General features: G+C 33.2%; 1 protein-coding gene across 2 annotated transcripts in view; it reads right to left on the bottom strand.

The window, feature by feature from the left end:
* The window catches only part of LOC126774835 (protein dead ringer), a 124,564-nt gene that overhangs the window by 4,007 nt on the left and 98,589 nt on the right, over nucleotides 1–21,968 (bottom strand). For both annotated transcript variants that reach the window (XM_050496466.1, XM_050496467.1), the window contains exons 6-9: nucleotides 4,140–4,323; nucleotides 1,664–1,805; nucleotides 850–1,057; nucleotides 374–536 (exon numbers count right to left, since the gene is read on the bottom strand). In XM_050496466.1, the coding sequence (XP_050352423.1) occupies nucleotides 374–536; nucleotides 850–1,057; nucleotides 1,664–1,805; nucleotides 4,140–4,323 (697 nt within the window). The remainder of the gene's footprint in view (nucleotides 1–373; nucleotides 537–849; nucleotides 1,058–1,663; nucleotides 1,806–4,139; nucleotides 4,324–21,968) is intronic.

The raw sequence follows: 21,968 nt of genomic DNA, 5'->3' as shown, positions 1-21,968 counted from the left end.
ACTATAGCATAGAATTATTGAAGATCACCACATACACGTATATTTAATCTGTCCGTGGTAATATCTGTCCTAGCAAATAATCACCAAGCACTCGATCGTTAAAGAGTGTTTTTCCAAAAATTTCATTACTGAATTTTAAAAAACAATATTGGCAACTATTCCCGATATCAACTCAATTGAAATATGGCACAAAACATGTAATTTATGGACTAAGACTATTTGTCAAATGTTAATTACTAAAATATTATCCTATAAACACTCATATTGACATTTTTTAAATATATTTTGTGTATAAATATTTACTATATTGTTGTCCTTTTAAGGATCACATTTATGAATTGAATCAAAGAAAGTTATTGATTATAATATTTACCGTTGCGGTTCGGAATCGGGTTCGGATTCGGTTTCAGGCGGTGGGCTGCGGCGATTGATGTTGTTGTTATATAATGACCACAGTGTGAATCGCGACATGTCAAAGGCAGAGAAAGCGGCATCGCGAGGCGATACCATCGGAGGGTTAGGAGGAGATTCTGACCCTGTGAACAATTAAATAAGGAACATAATATATCGAGAAGTATAACGGTTTTACATTAATGCCTTGAGGAACACCTCAATAGAAAAAAACTGTAATATTGAGTAAATCGAATATTTATTATATATATTTATATTGTAAACATGTTATTTAAAATATATATAATACCATAATAAATAAAAGCAATAGGATTAAAACTTGCGTAAAACCAATATTTGCGGTATATTAATTTAAAAAATTAAACCTTAAATTAACTGCATAGTTTATTACAGCGGTAAAATGGCTCCCATAAAGCGTTTATATTTAAAAACACTTACCATTTCTAATAAGTTCACGCTGTTGATGTATCATATTCATATACTCGCGAACGCGGTACTCTATATCTTGTTGAGATAGTTGAGGTCCGTGTGGTGTAAACGAAGGTAGGCGTGGTACCCCGGCGACTGCTCCATTGAGCGAGAGGGTCAAAGGCTGCATGTGCTGGGTTAACTGAGTGAGAGACACCGGAGTTCTGCTGAGCTGCGGCTGGAAATAATTTATCACTATTAATGTAAACAAATCTATAATATTTAAATAATAAATCTACTTTATTAATTATATTTTGTAAAAAAAAGAATAACAAAATAAGTACACATAGTTCATTTTACTTCGAATAAACTTCAGTAGGGTATTTTGTTAGAACAAACACAAACGCAGAAAAGGGCCGTGAAATGTCAGTAAGTGATAAGCGATATTGACCATAATAATTATAACGTTTCAAGAAATCACGCAACGAAATGGTATATCACCATAAGTCGGTTGTCAACATTTCACGAGTGAGTGAAGTGATTTCTAACAGAATCGCGCTACAGTAACGGATTTCATAATTTTAAACACCAATTGTTGAACACAACAAAAGTTAATGTCCCATTGGGCTCGGCTAAGATTTCCTCCCCCTTTTGAGAAGGTTTGAAGCTTATTACACATGTGGCAGAATTTCAATGAAATTAGACACATGCAGGTTTCCTCACGATGTTTTGAAAAGCTGTGAATATTGTTAAAAATTAAATGTATAAATAACATATCATTTGCATAGCAAAGCAAGAAACGCTTATGATTGGCCAAAATTTAAAGCACAAATTTAATGTTCACCAATGCCAATGCTGCCTGCGCCTCGTACTGTCCGGAAGAACGCCGCCCCTCGCGCTTGTTCCCCTCAATAGCAGCGTCCAACTCACTTCTAGTTGAAAGGTTGTTCTTTTCACACTCATAGTCGTACAAATACTTCATGTATCTGAAAATAATTTTATAAATATTGAACACTTTATTTAAGACACAAGTCTGCCAAAGAAATTTAATAAGTACCTATATGTCCAAGAAAGCGATAATCAAATACCTTTAGATATCTAACCGCTTTAACAAATAGATTATTCATTTTAATTAATCGCTCTAATTAAATTCTAACCGGTGAAGGGTTGTTGTTTTTTTTTTATTTCGTCTATTCAAAATCTCATTAATATGTTTATGATTTGTATATGGTTATATTATAATGGATTAAAAATGATTATTTTTCAAATATTAGTTTAACTTCCTTGTAACAACGTCGTCGTTTAGTTTGGCGTTTACATAATCAGCCCAGCAGCAAATACAATGTTAATGTGATTGTATATAATATTTTTCCTAATACATATTTATTATTGTTATTAAAACCAGCATTGATTTTTTTTTATTATAAATTAAAGCTTTAAGTTGTAAATGTTAATACTGTTATAATGGAACTGTTAGCTCGGAACTGTTCTATTATCACCGAAGCCTTTCAAACGTGATGTAAGCTCGTAAGTCAACGTACCTATCATCCGAAACGCGACACTTATAAATCATATTTCAAGTTAAATTATCAATCGCGTATCATAAAGGAATATTACATTCCTAATCCTATTATATGACGAGTCAATTTTATTCAAGAACATTGTCGACCGGTCCATACCATAACTCATATAAAACGTTTCATATTAAACGCGTTACACAAAGCATCGAGCGACGCGTCATAAAAAGTCGGCTACCTTTACACGAACTGTCAAATAGGAAAGCTAATTATATGACATTCGTCATTACCGTCGTCTAATTTTATGTATAGCTCGCCTGTCTTTAAAATCGTTCATTAAATTGCTTGAAAAATGTTTCAACGCTATCGTAATAATAAATTAAAGATTTTTGTGTTCAAATTAAATTTATAACTTTTACTTAAGTATCTTATATTGAAAATAAGCTCTAATTATTATTAATTCGTTTATAGAGTTCGGTGACAGTTTTAATACGGTACGCTTTCGCTGAATTGTTTCGCTTTTTCTGTATTTGTAACTGTTTTGACATTCCGAAAGTCACTAACAATTACAGAATGTTATGTCGAAAATGTTATGTTGACAACAGATACGTTGCCAACGAAGAGACGCAGCTTTGCTCTTTAAATCAAGATACATTCTATGTCCTTCTCTGTCTCGAACAATCCGTGTGCCAAATTTTAATATGATGGAGTTGTATTGAGGCGTGAAAGTAGGACAAACGATGACATGAGCATGTATATTAGTATAGGTTAAAATTTATATTTAGTATAAGTCTAATATTTATTTACATTTACTCTTTGTTTTAGTACATAAATATAATACTATTAGATGGGATACTACCTATATGCAAAATTGCAATGTGTCGTATTAAACACATCTCTTAGTAAGTGAAATACTAAGTAATTAGTAATCATAAGGAGGTTGCATTTGAAATCCGTGTCGTGCGTAACGATGGCCAGTTTGAATTAGAATAACACCTTTATGAGGACCGACAAAAGACGAGGTGAAGGAACTTGAGATAAATGAGAAATTATATCGGTTGAGATGAGTTAGAGGATATTAATTATGAAGTTGTCATAATGTCGCGCTGGCGGCTCACGTACGTCTATTGTGGGGGGGGCTTTGTCTCCGAGTCGTGAGAGTTCGTAAGGTATAATGACGCGGCGTCGAATATGGAAGGGCTCCTGACAGACCACACGTGGACAATCGAATCCTTTACGGGTCATCTGGGGCTAAGCTATTCAACTTCAATATAATCTTGTGCTTTGTTTTTATAATTCTACGTTATCTCTATACCTACGTAATTATATGATACTTAAAAATCATAAATGAATATTTCCTAGATTATTATATTTAATCCCATCAGCTTCAACATTTATACTATATATATATATAGTATATATCTACCGCAAAACAGCAGTACTCGGTATTGTTGTGTTCCGGTTTGAAGGGTGAGTGAGCCAGTGTAATTACAGGCACAAGGGACATAAAATATTAGGTCCCAAGGTTGGTGGCGCGTTGACGATGTAAGCGATGGTTAACATTTCTTACAGTGCCAATGTCTAATGGAGTTGGTGACCACTTACGATCAGGTGGCCCACATGCTCTTCCACCTTCCTATTCTAAAGAAAAATATATTGGCTTTACCTATAAATGTTATTTAAGTGGTCTTAAGTTAAACATATTGTCTTATTCTTTATTTTATCAAATCAATTATGTCAGAAAGAGAGAAATCATTGTTCAATTTATAAGTAAGACCGTTAGTGATTAAGGTTATTTCTTACTGTGTACGTAAAGTGAAAGCGGCCGAGGTGATAGACGAAGGCAGTCGCAACCCCTTGATGATTTCTTGCCAAAGCTTCTTGTTGATCACCTCCACGAGACCGCCACGTTCTATCACCAGATTGTACAGCTCGAAGAGATCGAGAACAGACTTCGCCATTATAGGAAGACGGTTGATTGGAGTACCTGTAACGATAAAGATTAGAATATTAATAACTGTAAGTAAAAAATACAAGAAGGCTGTAGTATTAAATACATATTCAGTATATCGTTTAAATCTTCTTACTTCGGTATTTACCGTTTTAATTTCTAGCATACATTTAAATGATAACTGAAATGGCATGTCCCACTTGCACAAATAGTAAATTTCCTTCCGAAACATGCAGATTTCACAATATGAGTTATAAACATGACATGACATGTAATGACATGAAAGCTATTTAAAATAAAGTTCTAATATTCAAAGAGAAAAATTTGAATCATAGCATCATTGAGTCACGATCAGTGACTTTGTAAAAACTATTAAAACATTTTCCTGACCAGTACTCATTGACGCGACAAAAAGACCATTAACGAGTTATCGAACAGCTATAAACGAACGCTCTATTTAGAGTAGTTAAACCCTTTACAGCGAAACGTAAGGGCAGTAAAGTCGCTAGCATGTTAAATCGCAACGCATCGCGCGATCGATGATTTATGTCGGCGCGAGCGCGTCAGATCGCGCGTTTACGATGCGTTACGGACGGATTTAGCGCAGCCGGTGTGGCCCGCGGAAACCGGCGATTGTTCGCGAGTTGATTTACTGTAATTCGGTGGTAAGCGTAATGGCGTGACGAAAAATAGACAACACGTCTCTCGACGTTGTGTTGTGTAAGTACCGCATATTTAACGCATTCCATACGATTGATGGGAGAACAAACCACGTCGCTTGTTAAATACGTATATAAACAAAACTTGTAATCACTTGTTGCAACGGCAGAACCATACGCTTATAGAAATTAAAAATCATCTAATCATATATTTAGTTTTATTTAAATACTTTTCGAGAATATATAAATCGATATTACATTAGAAAAATAAATCTCATGATTCAAAATCATAATTAGAAACCAATTGAAGGCGAATTGTAAAACGCACAATACACGTCAATAAAACACTACGACTTTCGATCGTTTATTGATGAATTGGAGGCATTAGCAAATACCAACAGACTATTTGTCAATCCGTCTTCCTGTCTGCAGTTAATCATTCCCCTGGTTACTCCGGGGTGGGAGCGGGCGGCTGCGGGGGGCAGCGACTGATGGGTTTCCAAACGTCACCCGTTCAGAGATTAATTGCTGTGCTTATGTTTAAGTACAACGTGATGCGCTAAAATTGGAGCAAATGAAACGTAACTTATTTGTATTTAGGGCGCATTTATTTTATTCGCTTCACGAAAAATATTTGGGGATTTAAAATAAATAACTCATTCTGACTTTTAGGTATATATGGTTATTTTGTTACTTTGTTTTTATATATCGACTGCCTCGTTGGTCTAGTGACTAGATATAATGCCGCAGACCTCGCTGTCCTGGGTTCAATCCCCTGGTCGAGCCAATAAGAAGTTATTGGGTTTTTCTGTCGAAGATTCTCGATCTGAAAGTTGGAAGTGTATACACTCCTGTGCCGGACACAACCGGAAAGGTGCTTTCCGGTTGTGTCGGTTTAGCGAATAGAGTGCGTCTGTGTTAGCCACACAATTTTTAGTCTAGCCTTAATTGACAATGAAAATTGATAATAAACAATGCCCTTTTTTCATGCCTACATTTACTTAAGTAGGTAGGTACAAATCTTTTTATTGTATATAAATATCGGTCAAAAATACAGACAGCCGAAGCAGATCAAAATAAATAAAATTATCACAAGCACTGGTAACCTTGGTATGTTAAGTTACTAGTTAAAAAAAGGAATACATTGATTTCAATTTTATTGTTTGTGTGTTTTAGTTAAATAGATTTAAATTAAAAGTCCCGATTTTAATTGTACTATTTCATTATTTTCGTATTTCATCATCTAATCTAATCTCCTAATTATGTATTAAGATAAGTTAAAATATGATTTATTATATACTTGTTGTTTTGTTAAATAGGTATATAATAAATACATTAGGAATAAGCTCCAAACCTTCTCAAAAGGGAGAGGAGGCCTTAATCCAGCAGTGGGACATTAACAGGGTGTTATTGGATACATTAGAATCGGCAATCGCTTCACATAGACCTGACATAACATATTCCTCAGGTGTCGTTTCAAAAGTGTTTGTAAAAGATACTTCAGTGTATCTATAGTATTTTTTGTCATGCACTTCAAATTTTCTCACACTTATTAGCTTTCTAAATAAACTACCTATCTATACATACTAATATTGTAAATGCAAAAGAAACTAGTAAGGAGTAACTTGTGTAAAAGTTACGCTTTCAAGGTTAAGCAACTGAACCGATTTTGATGAAGTTTGGTGTGATGTAAGCTTGAAGGACGATTGTTGCTACAAAAATTGCGTGTTATATCTATAAATATCACAGACAGAACATTTCAGTAGATATGTTTATTTATTTAGGAAACCAACATTATATACAAAGTATCTAATTCTAACAATAGATCAAAATCTCATTCTATATACTTATTATATTATATTAAACATTTTATAAGTAGTTATCTATCATTTTCTCCTCTGCGTGTCAATCGATTTAATTTTAACAACTTGCAGATTTTTCATATATTTTTCATTATTGTGTATCTCGACAACTGGGCAAACATTAGTATCTATTATTAAATTCCTGTATCCGTCCCTGGACCCCATACTCTCCCCAAGATATATTTATTTAGGTACTTAATTTTTTTATAAACTTAAATAGAAAAAATATCCGTATAACGAATAAGGCCGGCAGCCTTGTACGATTTATCGAGATTTGCGTGTCGAGAACAGATTAGCTTCGAAAGAGTTAAAACCTTTATAATTTCGTATTGCACAAAATATTTCGTCAACTAGATAGGAAGTTATAGGAACCGACTATTATATTAAATATATATTGCTATATCGTTTAAACTCCTACAATCTGATTGACCTAACTTCCAGACAATAATCCATTGGTTATCATAAAAACGAGTACCTTAATTTAGGTATATAATGGATAAAAAATATATTAATCATTATAATATCTACACATATCTACTTACCCAGGTTTAGGTATGTATAAAAGCAACAGGTTCAAATGTATCATTTCTTTTAAAGTTAAAATTGTAAGTACATGTTAAAACAAAATAACAGATTTTATCTTAATATAGATGTGTCCTAAAATACCTAGTAAGTAACTCTAACCTCCATACTGTATTTCTATCAAATTAAGTATATTAATTCTTAAATCATTTATATAAATTATTGTATAAAATAAATGAACAAGTTGTGCTATCACATAAGCCCTTAGCTCTATTACCCATCTAAATAACAAGTTAGTTCCAAGAAAACGTGGACAAAACCTATTGTTTATGAAAGCAATCACCCCAATAACGATTTCCACTAACCGCCTTCCCCGGCGGAAAACGCGCGATTCGATGCGCGTGCGCCCAGCACCGTGCACTTGCTATTTGAATAACCCTACCGCAAACAAAATCCAAGCATCACACAATATACACACTCCACAAAGTCACACGCAACTTCGTCGGTTAACCGGTAATTTACGACGTATGTCCAATCGCCGACAGAGCCGATCTAATCGTGCCCAATTGTGACAAATTATTGCTTTTCCTACGAAACCTTATGCTAAATATGTATTATGAATTTCACTTTATGAACCGACGTTTTATGAGGCTTCGAATAGAATGAATCCTTTCCCGATACCGCAATAGTTACAGTGTTGCATTCGCATCGATTATTCTCACCTCGCTCGATATTTATTAGCACTCGATGTCTCTAAGAAAGGCTAACTCTTTTGTGAGCAAACTCGCAGCTGTCGTAAATCGTTAACTCTAACGCCCCCGAATGTTGATAAAGGATTGTAAATAACGAATGATTTGCTCCTTAATCTCTTTAAAGTATAACATCGCATAAATATACATTGCGGTCGCATTTTATAACCGGATTAAAGTTATGATACATTCTTATGGTTTAACTAAGCTACTTGAACGGAACAGGTTAAAAAAGCAATTACGTAAAGAAAGATGTAATTTGCGTGCGTTTTATCTAGGAAAGACGATTGCCCTATCAGATGCCTCTCGCTTTCGACGACACGAGCTATAATCGATCGAATCGACATTCAACGCCTACCTCTTATCGAGAGCTGTATCAAGGCCCTTTATGCCTCAACCCTGCGGACGACCAATAGCAAGCCACGGAGAGACGTCGCCGGCCGTTCATTGGCTTGATACGCTTTTGATTGCGCCGCCCCTCTCGATTCACGACTCGATCAATCTCAATTACTTGCCGTTGCTCTTAACGCACCTACATTTACGCTACTATTGTATATTTTCATTACTAAATCGAGTCAATTTTATTTTTAATCATCGAATAAAGAGACAAACACATGACAGATAAAATTTTTAATTATTGAATCGTTCAAAATTATGAACGTCAACTGAAATAGAATCGCACATATGTCAGAAATACGAATTGCAAGGAACTAACACCGATGCGGTTGTAAAATATTTACGATTTCAGATATAAGTTAAATATAGTGCGACGTATGTATAACTTTAAGAATTAAACTCAGGCATCAAATAAGAAAAATGTTACGATAGGAGTAAGAAACGAGAAAAACGTTGAAGATTACTAAACACATTGATATATGATAATTAAGAGTGTGTAATATCATTTCTCATTCGTATATTAAGGTTGTAAACGACAGCTAGCCCCTGTTTAGACAGTCGTTACGAGTTTATGAGCGGAAGAATTTATTACAGGCCCAAGTGAAGTTTTAATTTAGAAATACGATCACTCTAGTGTTAATTTCCACACTTTAAGAACTTGAGTGGGTATACATTTTTCATTTAGAAGAAATTTATTTAAACATACCAAATGGATATTACCTATATTAATTAGGAAAGGTATTGTTATAGGTCTATTAGATATATAATCTTTCGATTCGTCCATCAATCAGCTTTGGAGCAGCTTTGCGAATTTACCTAACTCTCATTATCAACATTATCCTAAAGAGAACAAGCTTTTGTCAAGTAATCGGACATTTACAGGTTTAAGTGCTTTACATAATTTTGTATATATAGATTTTTATTGTGATAAAGGTTTCGCATTTAGTAATCCTTCAAACTTATCATAACTCAATATGTATTTATTGCCTGTAGTACAAATTCCAAGAGATACGGTTCGAAAATGACATAAGGCCGAGGATACAACGATCAATCATGAGGGGAGCAGTAAAGTTGAGAACAATCCAGCGTAATTCCGTCTGAGAGACATTAAAATGGCGGCCGCCCTATCCGGTGCAACATTGTGGGGAACTGCGCGAGCGCACAATAACACTTTCTTATTAGAATCACTCGGGAAACTGACAGTTTTATCACGACTGTAATACTGAACTCGTGATTAATAATGAACGATCGACGTCAAAATTCTCAAATAATTCAAGATATTATTGCAGTGAAATACAAAAAAATAATAATCTTTAAACGTCGCATCATTCAAACCTTAATAACGCATAAATCATTTATACGGACGCAAATCAAAACCGCGCACAATATTTAAGTATTGTATCGCTTAGTGGAATTCAGGAGGCCATTCGATGTAATTGGCAATCATTCAGAAAAGAATATTCTCTCGCTCCAACAATCAAGACAAAGGCGGCCGATAGTACCTACAGGCGAGCCATTACAGGTCAATACCCATTATTATGCGATATTTTCGCGAGCACAGCCCTCCGATATCCCTTACACTCGCATAAGACGGCAAATATCTGTAATTAAAGGTTGTAAAGTTGATTTACAACCGGGGCCCGAGTATCGAACCTCGGGGTACGCCTCGACCAATCCCGTGCCTCGAGAGCCATCGCACCGCGCCTCGTATCAATTTATTAGAAACGAATGAAAATCGCTGTTGCGGTGGCTTCGGTTCGCTATAATACGCATCCTGCGGTCGCGGATCCCATCTACACCCCAGCGGATCGTGGTAGATAGTATCGAAGGCTGTTCCGTGCTTTACGACTTCAGCGGGGACGGTAACACCGGCAATAAAATTGCAACAATGGAAATGTCGGATGCGGCTAAAGGCGACGCAACTACGTCAGATCATTGCGATGAATGCAACAATGGAATCCTTGAAATGATGGTGGCAACTATCGGTAAACATAAAGTTCCACAAAGTTCAGAGAGAAACTAGGCAGTCGTACGTACTGACGTCAATTTTCTAGAAGTACCATTTAAGAACATTTATTTAGCAGTCATTTATTATATGTAGGGATCAAGTATGTATCAAGACTTACTAAGAGTGACAATTAATTAATATAGTATTGTACCACAATTTAATTAATGTTTTTCCGCTTTTTTTAAGACAGAGTAATTATTATATTTTCACTATTTGGACGGCAAGAGTTTCTGAACGATTACGAATATAATTTATTATAAACGTGGTCAGTTTTATGGGTGCGGTGAAAATTTACCGTCAAAACGAGTCCACACATACAAAGTCGCAACTCAGCTCAGTTATTATAATTAAAAAAAACTTAACAGCATTTGCCATATTAATTAAGTATTATACGGTAATTATATGTACAAGGTTCTTCAAATCAATTATATCCAAAAGTTCTTTAAACATGTACTTATTAACAAATCTAATGCGTCAGTTAAACCAGTTCGAAATGTAGATTCTGGTAAACATACCAATTATATATATATTTCAATTAAATCTTATATATATCATTTATGTTTTTATCATCGATATCGTCTTGTATGCAATTAATATAAGCAGTTAAGAGAAACCCATTTCTATATATTTATTCAAGGATTTTCTTTGCTTTCCATCTATGTAATGTTATAATAACATATCTGCTTGACTCTACTTATTTTTATGACCATCGTTTGTCGCTTACGGGAATCGTAAAATAACATCGCAAACCTTTAATTTTCTTTATCATTTATTTTGTTACTAATACATTGTTGCTAATCGCCATTGTACATTGTTAATACAGAAATATTTTTTAACTCATTCTTTCTGTTTGTTTAATGTTAATTGTTCGTTTTCATTCTAGATATTATAGTTTTTATACGTCAAAATGTCTTTACGTTGTTTTAAAAAAAGTATGAGTAGTAGATAAATATCCGTGTTTTCTATAAAAAATAAATGCTTTATAAGATAATTAAATGACGATAATATATTTGTATGAAATCTTAAATGTATAGTTATTTAATATGTAGCTTATGATCATTGTATTCTTAGTTAAAGGTGTCGAGACAACGACTGCCACCGCGTTTAAGGCCTCGCCTATCACTCATTTGAATGACAATCTAAAACACAATACGAAACAACCCGGTCGTGACAAAGCTGTTCTAAATCGTCACATTGGTATTAAACGAAAAATTATTAATATCTTTCAAAGATAAAAACAAATAATAAACATAGGTAAGTTATGTAAATTTTCTATATATACCGAATTAATTCTAAAACATTAGTTTTAATAGTAGCTTTTAATTTTTCACCCCTAATTTTTAATGTGCTTACTTTTTTTAACCTCTTGCACGATGGCGAAGGAAAGCATCGTAAGGATAACTGCACGACTTCAATGATATTCTGCCACATGTATATAATGGTGTAGTTATCCTCCAACCTCTGGTGCCAGAGCGCGTATTGAAATAAGGTCTGTCAGTCTTTTGCTGTATATATAATAATAAAATATACAAAATACTACAAAATAATAGTTATATTACGACAGTGATTATTGATGAATCACGACAATAAAGCCATTTAAATTACAGTAGAAAAAAACATAGATTCAATTTAATAAGTAACATGAGACAACAAAGCGTTATAACATAACGGAAATAAAATAATCCAGCGCGTAGTAAGAAAAAACATACACACAATGGAGTCAAAGGGCAAGATGACAATAGCAGTCTCTCCGATAGAACAAATGAAGAGGCTGTCACAATGCACCATTAGCATAAACGGACCGAAGACAGTGTCACACTCCGCGCGAGAAAGGTAAACGAAAGGGTCAATTTGTGATTTTCTCATAAATAATATTTATGTACTTATATACTTTCTAGTTTAACAATGGCCGCGCATCACGTTTGATTTACGCTCGGAACTGCATTGTATGAGATATGTAATGAGTTTTTTCCTTTCAACATCTCGTCATTATGGTTTTAATCCTCGTAATCTATCATTAGGTTGGTTTGTTCCACAACTTCGAGTAGATAGATTTATTGAGAAACGTTATCTTCTATATAATATATTCTATATATAATAAAAGGTATAAAAGAAATACTGTACTATATATAAAAAAACTATGAAGCTATAGAAATTGGTATTTAGCAATTCTGAGCGAGCGAAGCTGCGGGTAAGGCGCTAGTAATGTTCCTTTATACCTAACAAACGCTTTAACTATATTATTAATAAAGCATGTACTAACATTTAATAATTTCTAGTAAACAACGATGAAACTTTCATCGAGTAATTTCATTCCAATTGGATTCGGTGCTAATCCTATTTAGCTGGTACACGATATTTCTACCACAATTTCCTAGTTTGTGCAACGATTCTTCAATTCGATATATCATATTTCTACACGTTTTGAACTATTGACATTTAAGATAATCGTATTATGGTCCAATTGGGTTTCGAATTAATCAAATAGAAGATCTCGTTCGTTACGATGTTCAATAGGCTGTATCTTTTATTCAAAATCATCGCTTCCGCCGGCGCGCCCACCTTCACTGATACGATTTCGAGTTAGGTGATATCTATTTATGCTTCAGTTAAATTGATATTTATTTTTAATGTTGTTGATCTATTGTTTTAAGATATTCTTTTTTTATTTGATTTTAGCTTATCTAATCACTTATTTTTTGGTTCGGTTTTTATTATCAAATGAGAAAATAGGTATTTATTAAGCAGATGTTTTTTTTCTCAGGAAGGATCCGCCCTAACTTGAGGCGGGCGGTATCGAGGGCAAAATGACAACGCCTACTATATTCATATTTTGTGATGCTAATGTTATCAATAAATAATTAATGCGCGCGAAAAAAAAAACACGCGACTTTCGCAATATCATAAAATCAATCAATCAATCAAATTAGAAAAATAATGTATTTAAATAATAAATAAAAAAAAATTAATCACTAAGTAATCTAGAAACGATTTTATTTAACTTGAAGTTTTATTATAACTTGTTTAGTTCCAATTGAAATACAGTTTTTTTAAATATTATTATTTTTAAGACGAAATTAGAAAGACTTTAAAACAGCAATGCTAACATCCTTTGAAAATCGTTGTACGTCCAATTTTATAGAGCGCTTTGGATTGCAAATGTTATAAAGAAAACTCTAAAGGTTCCATAAAACAATTGGGCGCCGTGACATCCGTGGGAAATGTACATAATTGTGTGTCACGGATGAGATAATACCTCCTTATAAGATAACGAATATCCGGCGCCCACTTAGATACTGACCAAGGAAATGGAAGACAATTATATTTGCGAAGCTATAAGCCTTTTACAGATATTCATAATATAATTCCAATTCTATATTTAAACAAGAGTATATAAGCAGTAGTCTAATAAATAGTCCTCTGTTGTGGAAAGGTTTCCACTGCTGTTATATTGCCGATTTAAGAGATCATACCTTCATGTTGGAAGTTCTTTGCGACGTTTTAGTGTAATTATAGACAAAAACGTTTAAGTATGGTTGGTGGCATAAACGATACAAGATCTGGTACTTTTATTCTTATAATTCTAAATTTAATCAGCGAAAGCTACTCCGCAAATTTGTAAATAAAAATAAAAAAATCTTTCAATGAGGTTTAATCTTAAGAAGTAATTTCATAAATAAAGCTCCGAACAATCGAATATTTCTAAGATTTAATCCTATCTTTAAATCAGAAGTATAAGTCGGAAGTGCTGTCATCGCTATTATAAATAATCTTTTGGCTATAGCTCGTTAACGAAGAGAGGGGAAGGGGGGTGGAAAGGTAATTTAGCCTCATCCATCACCTTCCCTGACCTGGATACAGCTTTCAATCAAGCGAGTATTTGGAATATAGTCTAATTACTATTAATATCTATTACTGTTTACTAGACAATTACGTTAAAAATTATAATATAAAGCTTCTACAATATTGTAAGCAGATAGTTTTAGAAGTTCCCTTTAAATTTTCTATTTACTGTTTGGGGTTTCCGATACTTAAGTCATCGCTGCCACACTTCCATAAAAGTAATTTGTCCCGTATTTTTTAGACAAGCAAATAAAGTAATTAAAATTTGCACGATATAATATTATGATTAGTTGTCGATAGAAAACAATTAACGTATTTTTGGACGTCATTGGTTTTGGGAACTTACCTATCTATGTATACTAATATATATAATTGCGAAAGGAAATCTTGTCTATCTGTTACGCTTCCACGCCCAAAGCAATGAAACGAATTTGATATAACTTTGTAACAAGCAACCCCAAGTAGGGACTTTTCATATCTAGCACCTCTCCTCTTTGCCCTAAACCGTACCGTAACAGCCTGTGAATGTCCCACTGCTGGGCTAAAGGCCCCTTCTCCTCTTTTTGAGGAGAAGGCCCTAAAACGTGGGCAAAACCACGATCGAAAGCTATGCATAAATACATTGTATAATACCGTATAGATTTTTTCGTGTAAGAATGAGAATAGTATTTATTTAGCCACCTGAGAATTCAATTGAATATTTTTGCGAATAACATATCTGAGTCACAGGCCAAAATCCATCGGATATAATTTATTTTTCATCTATTTAAATAGACCGCGCCGAGTGATCTGTGAGCTAATTACCCTCTAATGAGCGGGAATCTGTGACGTCCCCTCTGTATATTTCGATGGCCGTCGGTCGACGAGTGATGCCCTTTATTTCATAGCGAACTCGAGGTGGTACTATTCTTGGTTTTAGGAAATGGATACGCGTCAATCGTCCGAGAAAAAAGTTAAGAACAATGGTCTTCCGCGGACGCGACTATCTTTGGAATCGATCGTATCGGTTACGTTCAAGGAAAAGCTGTCATAAGCGTTACTTTTATAACCGATTGAGAAATACTATACTGTCATCTATTTAATATTCCTCTCTTGTATTCTATATTTAAACGAGTTAAAAACTAACCGATTTAAAAAAAAAAAAACTTTTACCATCTGACTCTAACATGTTAGGTAAGTGTTGAATATATTTATATGTACGATTTATTTCGTCCAAAAATGTATCTCGATACAATTTTTTAATTTCGAAATATGTTATAAAATTTTTAGGAATGATGACAATGGACGTCCCATAATGACAAACTATCACGGTTTCAACATGACGAAAAATTTGAATTATTTGCGGTAGCGAATATTTGATCTCATTTCGACACGGAATCGAAAGTCCAAGATAGCTGGCGGGCCCTTGTTAGCACCTCGAACACTCGGATACGATCGATTAGGCCCGCGGCCGCTCACATTCAATTATTTATTTATTTATTCGTAATTAAGCCGCGCGAGTTATGGACGCGGCTCGATTTACGACCGAGATGACTTATCAGCTATACTCGATTACGATAATTCGATGAAACATCGAGTCGAGAGAATGTTCGATGAAATTGTGTTTGTTTAATATTATCAAATTTCCTATTTTATTATGTGATTATAAATATATATTTATCATTAATGTATAATAAATCGAATCGCTTCATAAGATTAGTTGTGAGAGCAGTCGATACTCATTACGACACACAATAAGTTAACCATTAATAATGCGCGTTTATCGGAGTATCGACAAGGATTTTATCGCATTTCGTTACTCGATAAGTCGGCCCGTCACGAGACCAATTTGCTGGTGGCCATAAATTACTTTATTAAAATAAATCAACCGGTTTATTGTTCTCTTCTCGCCTCATATTTTGTTGTTTTGGAAGCAGTTACTTTTGTTGATACTCTGCGCGTTCTTGAATTCACATCGTAAACTTTAACGTCTGTTTTTCGAATTACAACAAATAAATCAAATATCTTAACAATAATACTTAAATATTTTTTTTTATAAATAGCAGCATTCATATTAAATATATTAAAAAGAAAAAACAACGACCAATTAAAGTTTTTTTACTAAAATATATTCGTATTTAATCGAATTTATTAGTTACAATAATCCTCGTACTATGACGAATGTAACTAATTGTTGAAATTAAATATTTTAATGGTTTATTAGTATTTATATGCCTTCGCAATCTTCGTGAGTTACAGTTTTATATAATACTTAGTGAGGATACACGATACAAGAGCCCGAGGTTACATCTGAACCGTAATTCAACCATTATTAGACTATGCCATAAATATCGACGCCTTCAGCCAAGATGAAGCTTATTAACGAAGATAGGTATATGAAAAATGTTCTTTGACTGTGTTATATCCAATAAGTTGTTAGTGCAATTCCAATGGCATGAAACGTAACACTAAGACAAACATATAATGACCAGTTAATTTTATTTACCTAATACACCAATATTTACAAATTTTTTTAAAGACTCAAGATTTTGTTACCTTTGCCTAGTTACAATTATAAAAAAACAAGTTTCGATTCATTCAATATAATCATTCATTCCGAATCCTTGCTATATTAATTATTCAAATGGTAAACGGTCCTAGCAATCGTATCGAGGCGCGAAAGTCGACGGCTTTAATCTGCTATTAATAAGTTGTGTTTTTAATTACAAGTCGATCGCAGCCTTATTTATTCGTATAATTTTATAGGGCCCCGCGGCGAGGACGGCACGCCGGCATAACAATAAAATATATGTGCCCAATGAATAAATTCGATTCATAACGAGAATTATTACGTGTGGCATTCCTTTCTTGATATCGACGTTCGTATTAATCGATGCATCTGATGACTAAGGATGTTGCTATAAAAGTACGACAGCCAATTAACTTACTTGATGAGTACAGTACTACATCACTAGTTATCGTTCTTATTGTAAAAGAAAACATTAGATAGACGATCAAATTTTGATAACCTAAAATACACTTTAAATTATTTTAATTGAAAGTCGATTTATAATATTCTTTATTTCGTTGGATTGACGGATTTGGTGCATCTAGTTGAACTTTGGATTACATAAAATAGAACTACTTTCGTGTCGTCTGCCAAATTTGATACTGTTAAAATCATGTGACAGATCGAAAAAGAACGTGACAAAAGCGAAGACGTATGTCTAGCCAACGTCCACGGAATAGCGAATAATGAAATATAATAAGAAATAAAGTAAATTCCGAACGCAGACATCACCAGAATTTGACGTTGACGACGCTCCCATTCTTAAATGCGAAAACAAAGAATTAAATAATTTAATTTTTACGTTAGCCTTGTATTACATCATACGAAATATCTAGAGTGGTTTTCGTTTTAATTGGTCATTTTCATTAAAACAATCACATTAATAATGCTTTTGTTAATTACATAATTGTTAATAATTGACGCAAAGATTGTTACGTCTGGAACACTCGCCAAAATATCGAGAACTTGATACGTAAATGGGTCAATGCAACATTGTACGACCTTTAACAAATGCATCGCAAGTTATTAATCAAGTTTTACACCGTCGTAAAACCAGGGCGGGATTAAAACCACTCGAAATAATATTTTTATGGGATTTAGATCCGAGGTTATAGACGTTTTATTGTAGCAAGTTCAGTCGTGTTTCTAATTTCTTGTAAAGTGATTTACGATTGGAATGACGCTAGACGCGACGCAGACGCGACGGTAGCTTTGTTACTGGTACTTTTTGTATTGCTTTGAAAATATGTGATGTGGCCTAAGCTTAATTAATTAGAAGTTTGTAAATATGAAACATAGATTAATATCTTCTATACTGCAGAGACAAAAACCATAACGTTCTGTTAAAACGTGTTGTTAAAAGCATACTGTGGAAATTGATATTTTTTTGGAAGCTTTTGTCGACTTTACTACAACTTTAAACAAAACCATGCTTTTATTAACATTTAAATCGAGTATTTAGGTTTGATCGATAATATACAAACAGACAGACAATATTTACTTACATATTATTTTGAATAAATTATAATATGCAAAAATTTATTTTTGTAGCAATGTATCATTAAGATTAAATATATTGAATGTAGAATTCCAATAGAAAATTTTTGGTTTTCAATTGGAATGCTACATCTATCCGGTAGATAATGTTAAGAGGGCTGTCGTAATTTATAATACCTTAGACCAGCAATGATTTAAAAAATCTGAAATCCTATTTTATCAAAAAAATAATAAGTTTAATTTTGTTTGCAATGTTCATAGATAATAACAATTAATCAAGGCAACTTCCGTTAACATCCGTCGTTTCAGCTTACCAATCAGTGGAACCCGATCGAATGTAATACAATTACATTGGACGATCTCCCATTGGTAATCGGGATCCGACGTATGATTTCCGCTGTCCACTAGAAATAGCCATATTTCAACGAATTCTAGACATCATTGGCTTATTTCACAAACGGACAAGTAGGAAAAATTTAAATAACATCAATACATAAGCACGAAAAAAGCAAATAAAAATAACAACAAATAACATCTGGATGAGAATTTCTCTGCACATATTATACATCTCTGTATATATTATACATGTGTGCACTCACACAAACATCCTTATAGATGAAACAGAAAAAACTAAATCACACATATATAATATACATTAGTTAAATTAAAACAAAAAAATGACGCATTACAATTATTTCCAAAATTAACAAGAATAGTAAAATTAAAATCGATGATTAAACTGCATATCAAAATGATGAAATGAACGAAATGCCATCAGTCAGTTAGGTACTAGTAGACGCGTTAAATTAGCACAGTGTTCACAGTCCGAGCCGGCTCTGCGCTCCGCTACCGTTTTCTAAGACGCGTATAAAATCTTTGATACGCAGCACCGATGGAATCGAAATTCGATATTCGACTCACAAGTTTATTTATCGCGAAATGCGACGATATTTTAGACCGTCCATCATTCAGACAGTTCACAGAAGCGGTAAGATTAATTGTATTTCGGTTGAGTCATCAAAATAATTAGAATGACGCTATTTTCGTTTGTGATGCTAATTTGACAGACGTCGCGGGAGGAACCGCATCTTCTTGTTTGCCGGCTGGATTCTTCATATTCACTTATATCCAGTAGAATTAAAATTTTCATCAACATTGCGCATTAAACATATATCCTATGACAAAACAATTTGAACACATCATTAATGTCATAAACTGGCTCGGCTCCAAATATATGATAACGCATTTATCATAAAACGGTCGAAGTTTAGGAAAGAACAGAAACGGGTTTAATGTAGGAAATATTTGATAGCCACTTCTAAGAACCGAGTATTTAATATACAGTAGTTAATTTCGAATACGACCGCAATAAATGTATTTGATTAATATCATTCCGGCGAAACAAATGTAACGGCTGTGCGCTATGATCAAAGAGCTGTGTAAATCAGCTTGGAACGGTGCGTGGAACAAAGGCTAAGGTGTTGTGAATTAAAATATAAACATTATAAATTACATAACATCCTTTAATTACTAATTTCATCGCATAAATCTCATCTTCAATGGAAATGTTTGCTAAATACTGAATGAACTAGAAAACAAATCCTATAAAGAAAGATATTGGTTAGATTTTTTTGGTCATTAAACAATTAATTTGCCATTAACGTAAAAGTATACCTACTCGGAATTCATCCTCACTGCACTTAACTTATTTCTCTACACCAAAATTAATGACTACTATCGAAGTTGTTTATGAAATGTTTTAAAATAATTTGGTTTCGAAAAATAAATATTGATTTATATAATCGCGGAATATGTTCCGATGATCTTAACAATGACCACGAACTGGAAACTTGCCAATCTTAACATCCAATAATAAACAGCCTTCGTTTGCCATTATTACAATAAATGAAAATTAATTACATGTTTTGTGAAATAGTTTTGGACATGTATATTATTCTTCAAATAATATATATAGCGCAAGAATTTCAATTTGTCGCTTCAGAGACTGCCTACCATTCTATGTCCGTCTTTTATCTTATAAATTGTTTATGTTTTAAGAACAACATTAATTTATTTTATTGAATCATTTTAAAACATTCTAATAAGAATGAATCGTTATTATTTTACTCATAAAATGTATTTAAGCGGTGAAGATAACTTGCATATATCTGATGAAATTTTGCGGAATGAGCTCCTGATCTTCCATTCAAGATGGCCTTAGACCAACAGTTGGACATAAACAGGTACTTATGTATTTATTGATTCTTAGTTTTATTTTTATTTTATATACCCATTTATTATTTACTTATATGTCTTTAGATTGGCTTGCAGTTAATCAACCATTTATGCAATAAAGTATTTCAATAAATAAATGTTTGAAACCGATTTTGGAGACATTCGTATTTAAATATTGCACATTTATACGCTCGTAAGTAATTTAACTTCCTAGTGTGAGAGAAAAATCGTAATTTTAAAAGTAATTAAGTTGGTGCCATTATCAAAAGAGTTAGGAAAGTCTGAATGGCGCGAAGATCAGAGAGTGTGTGGACATGTTGTGACAGAGCTCCGAATGATTAATGAGAGAATACTAATCGCGACCGATTTATTTATAGCTCGCCCAGGAGATCATTTGTTGATATTTAAATAGGCCACTGGGTCTGACTTTAATACGTAACTGCAGGATTCGTTTATAATTAACTAAGTTTTTTTTACTAACTTTAATACAAACCCACCTTTTAGTGTCTGAGTGAAATCTAGAAATTTAATTTTAAACCAGTTATATAACATTGAGTTGAAATATTGTTCACACTTTTGATAATTTAATATAATAAATATTAAACTTGTTTTGATCAAATATGTATTGTATATTTAAGTAAGGTTGATAATATTGACTTAATTGAAAATATGTATTGAATAATCATATAATATGAGAATTTTAATTTGTTTTTATGCAGCGCATTTGATTATTTCTACTTTGATATTTCTAAATGGCGGCCGGTGTAATTGCATTTAATAAAGGATAATTACTTAATTGGAGCAGACTGACACGTTTTGATTACTTGGAATCTTACTTCGCAATCTTAAAAATTACTTTGACGTTTATTGTCATTATTAGTAACAAGATATACCCCTGACTCCGTTTCGGTTTACTTTGAAAAGAAAGATAAGTTATGTCTACAAAAATCGACATTCGATTAGCTTATTACGTTAATTTTGCTTAAAATTGAGACATAATGAGATTTTTTATTTTTTTCAAATTTGATATACGATTATTAAAGGCAAAGATCTTATTATAAACATTATAGTTAACAATTAAATGTATGCGTGCCAAATAAATATTATTTATAAATACTAACAAAACATAAGTTGAGAAAAAAAATACACAATAGAATTTATTACAAAGGATAGTTAAAGCCCTTACGGAGCTTTTTAAGGTTGATTTAATCCTAAAGTAATTAAAGATTATTTCGGAAAAAATATAAGATTACTTCTCTCCTTTGTTTTCAAGGGTAACGCAACGGAAGGGCCACTTAATTTTCACCACAAATAAATTCTTCTAGCATTCTTGCCATCCACGCGTTCATGACTTGTAAGTAC

This window comes from Nymphalis io, chromosome 17 (genome assembly GCF_905147045.1).
Source record: "Nymphalis io chromosome 17, ilAglIoxx1.1, whole genome shotgun sequence".
NCBI classification, from domain to species: Eukaryota; Metazoa; Arthropoda; class Insecta; order Lepidoptera; family Nymphalidae; genus Nymphalis; species Nymphalis io.
The sequence above is the reverse complement of the archived record's forward strand: the minus strand, read 5'-3'. Positions and strand labels throughout refer to the sequence as shown.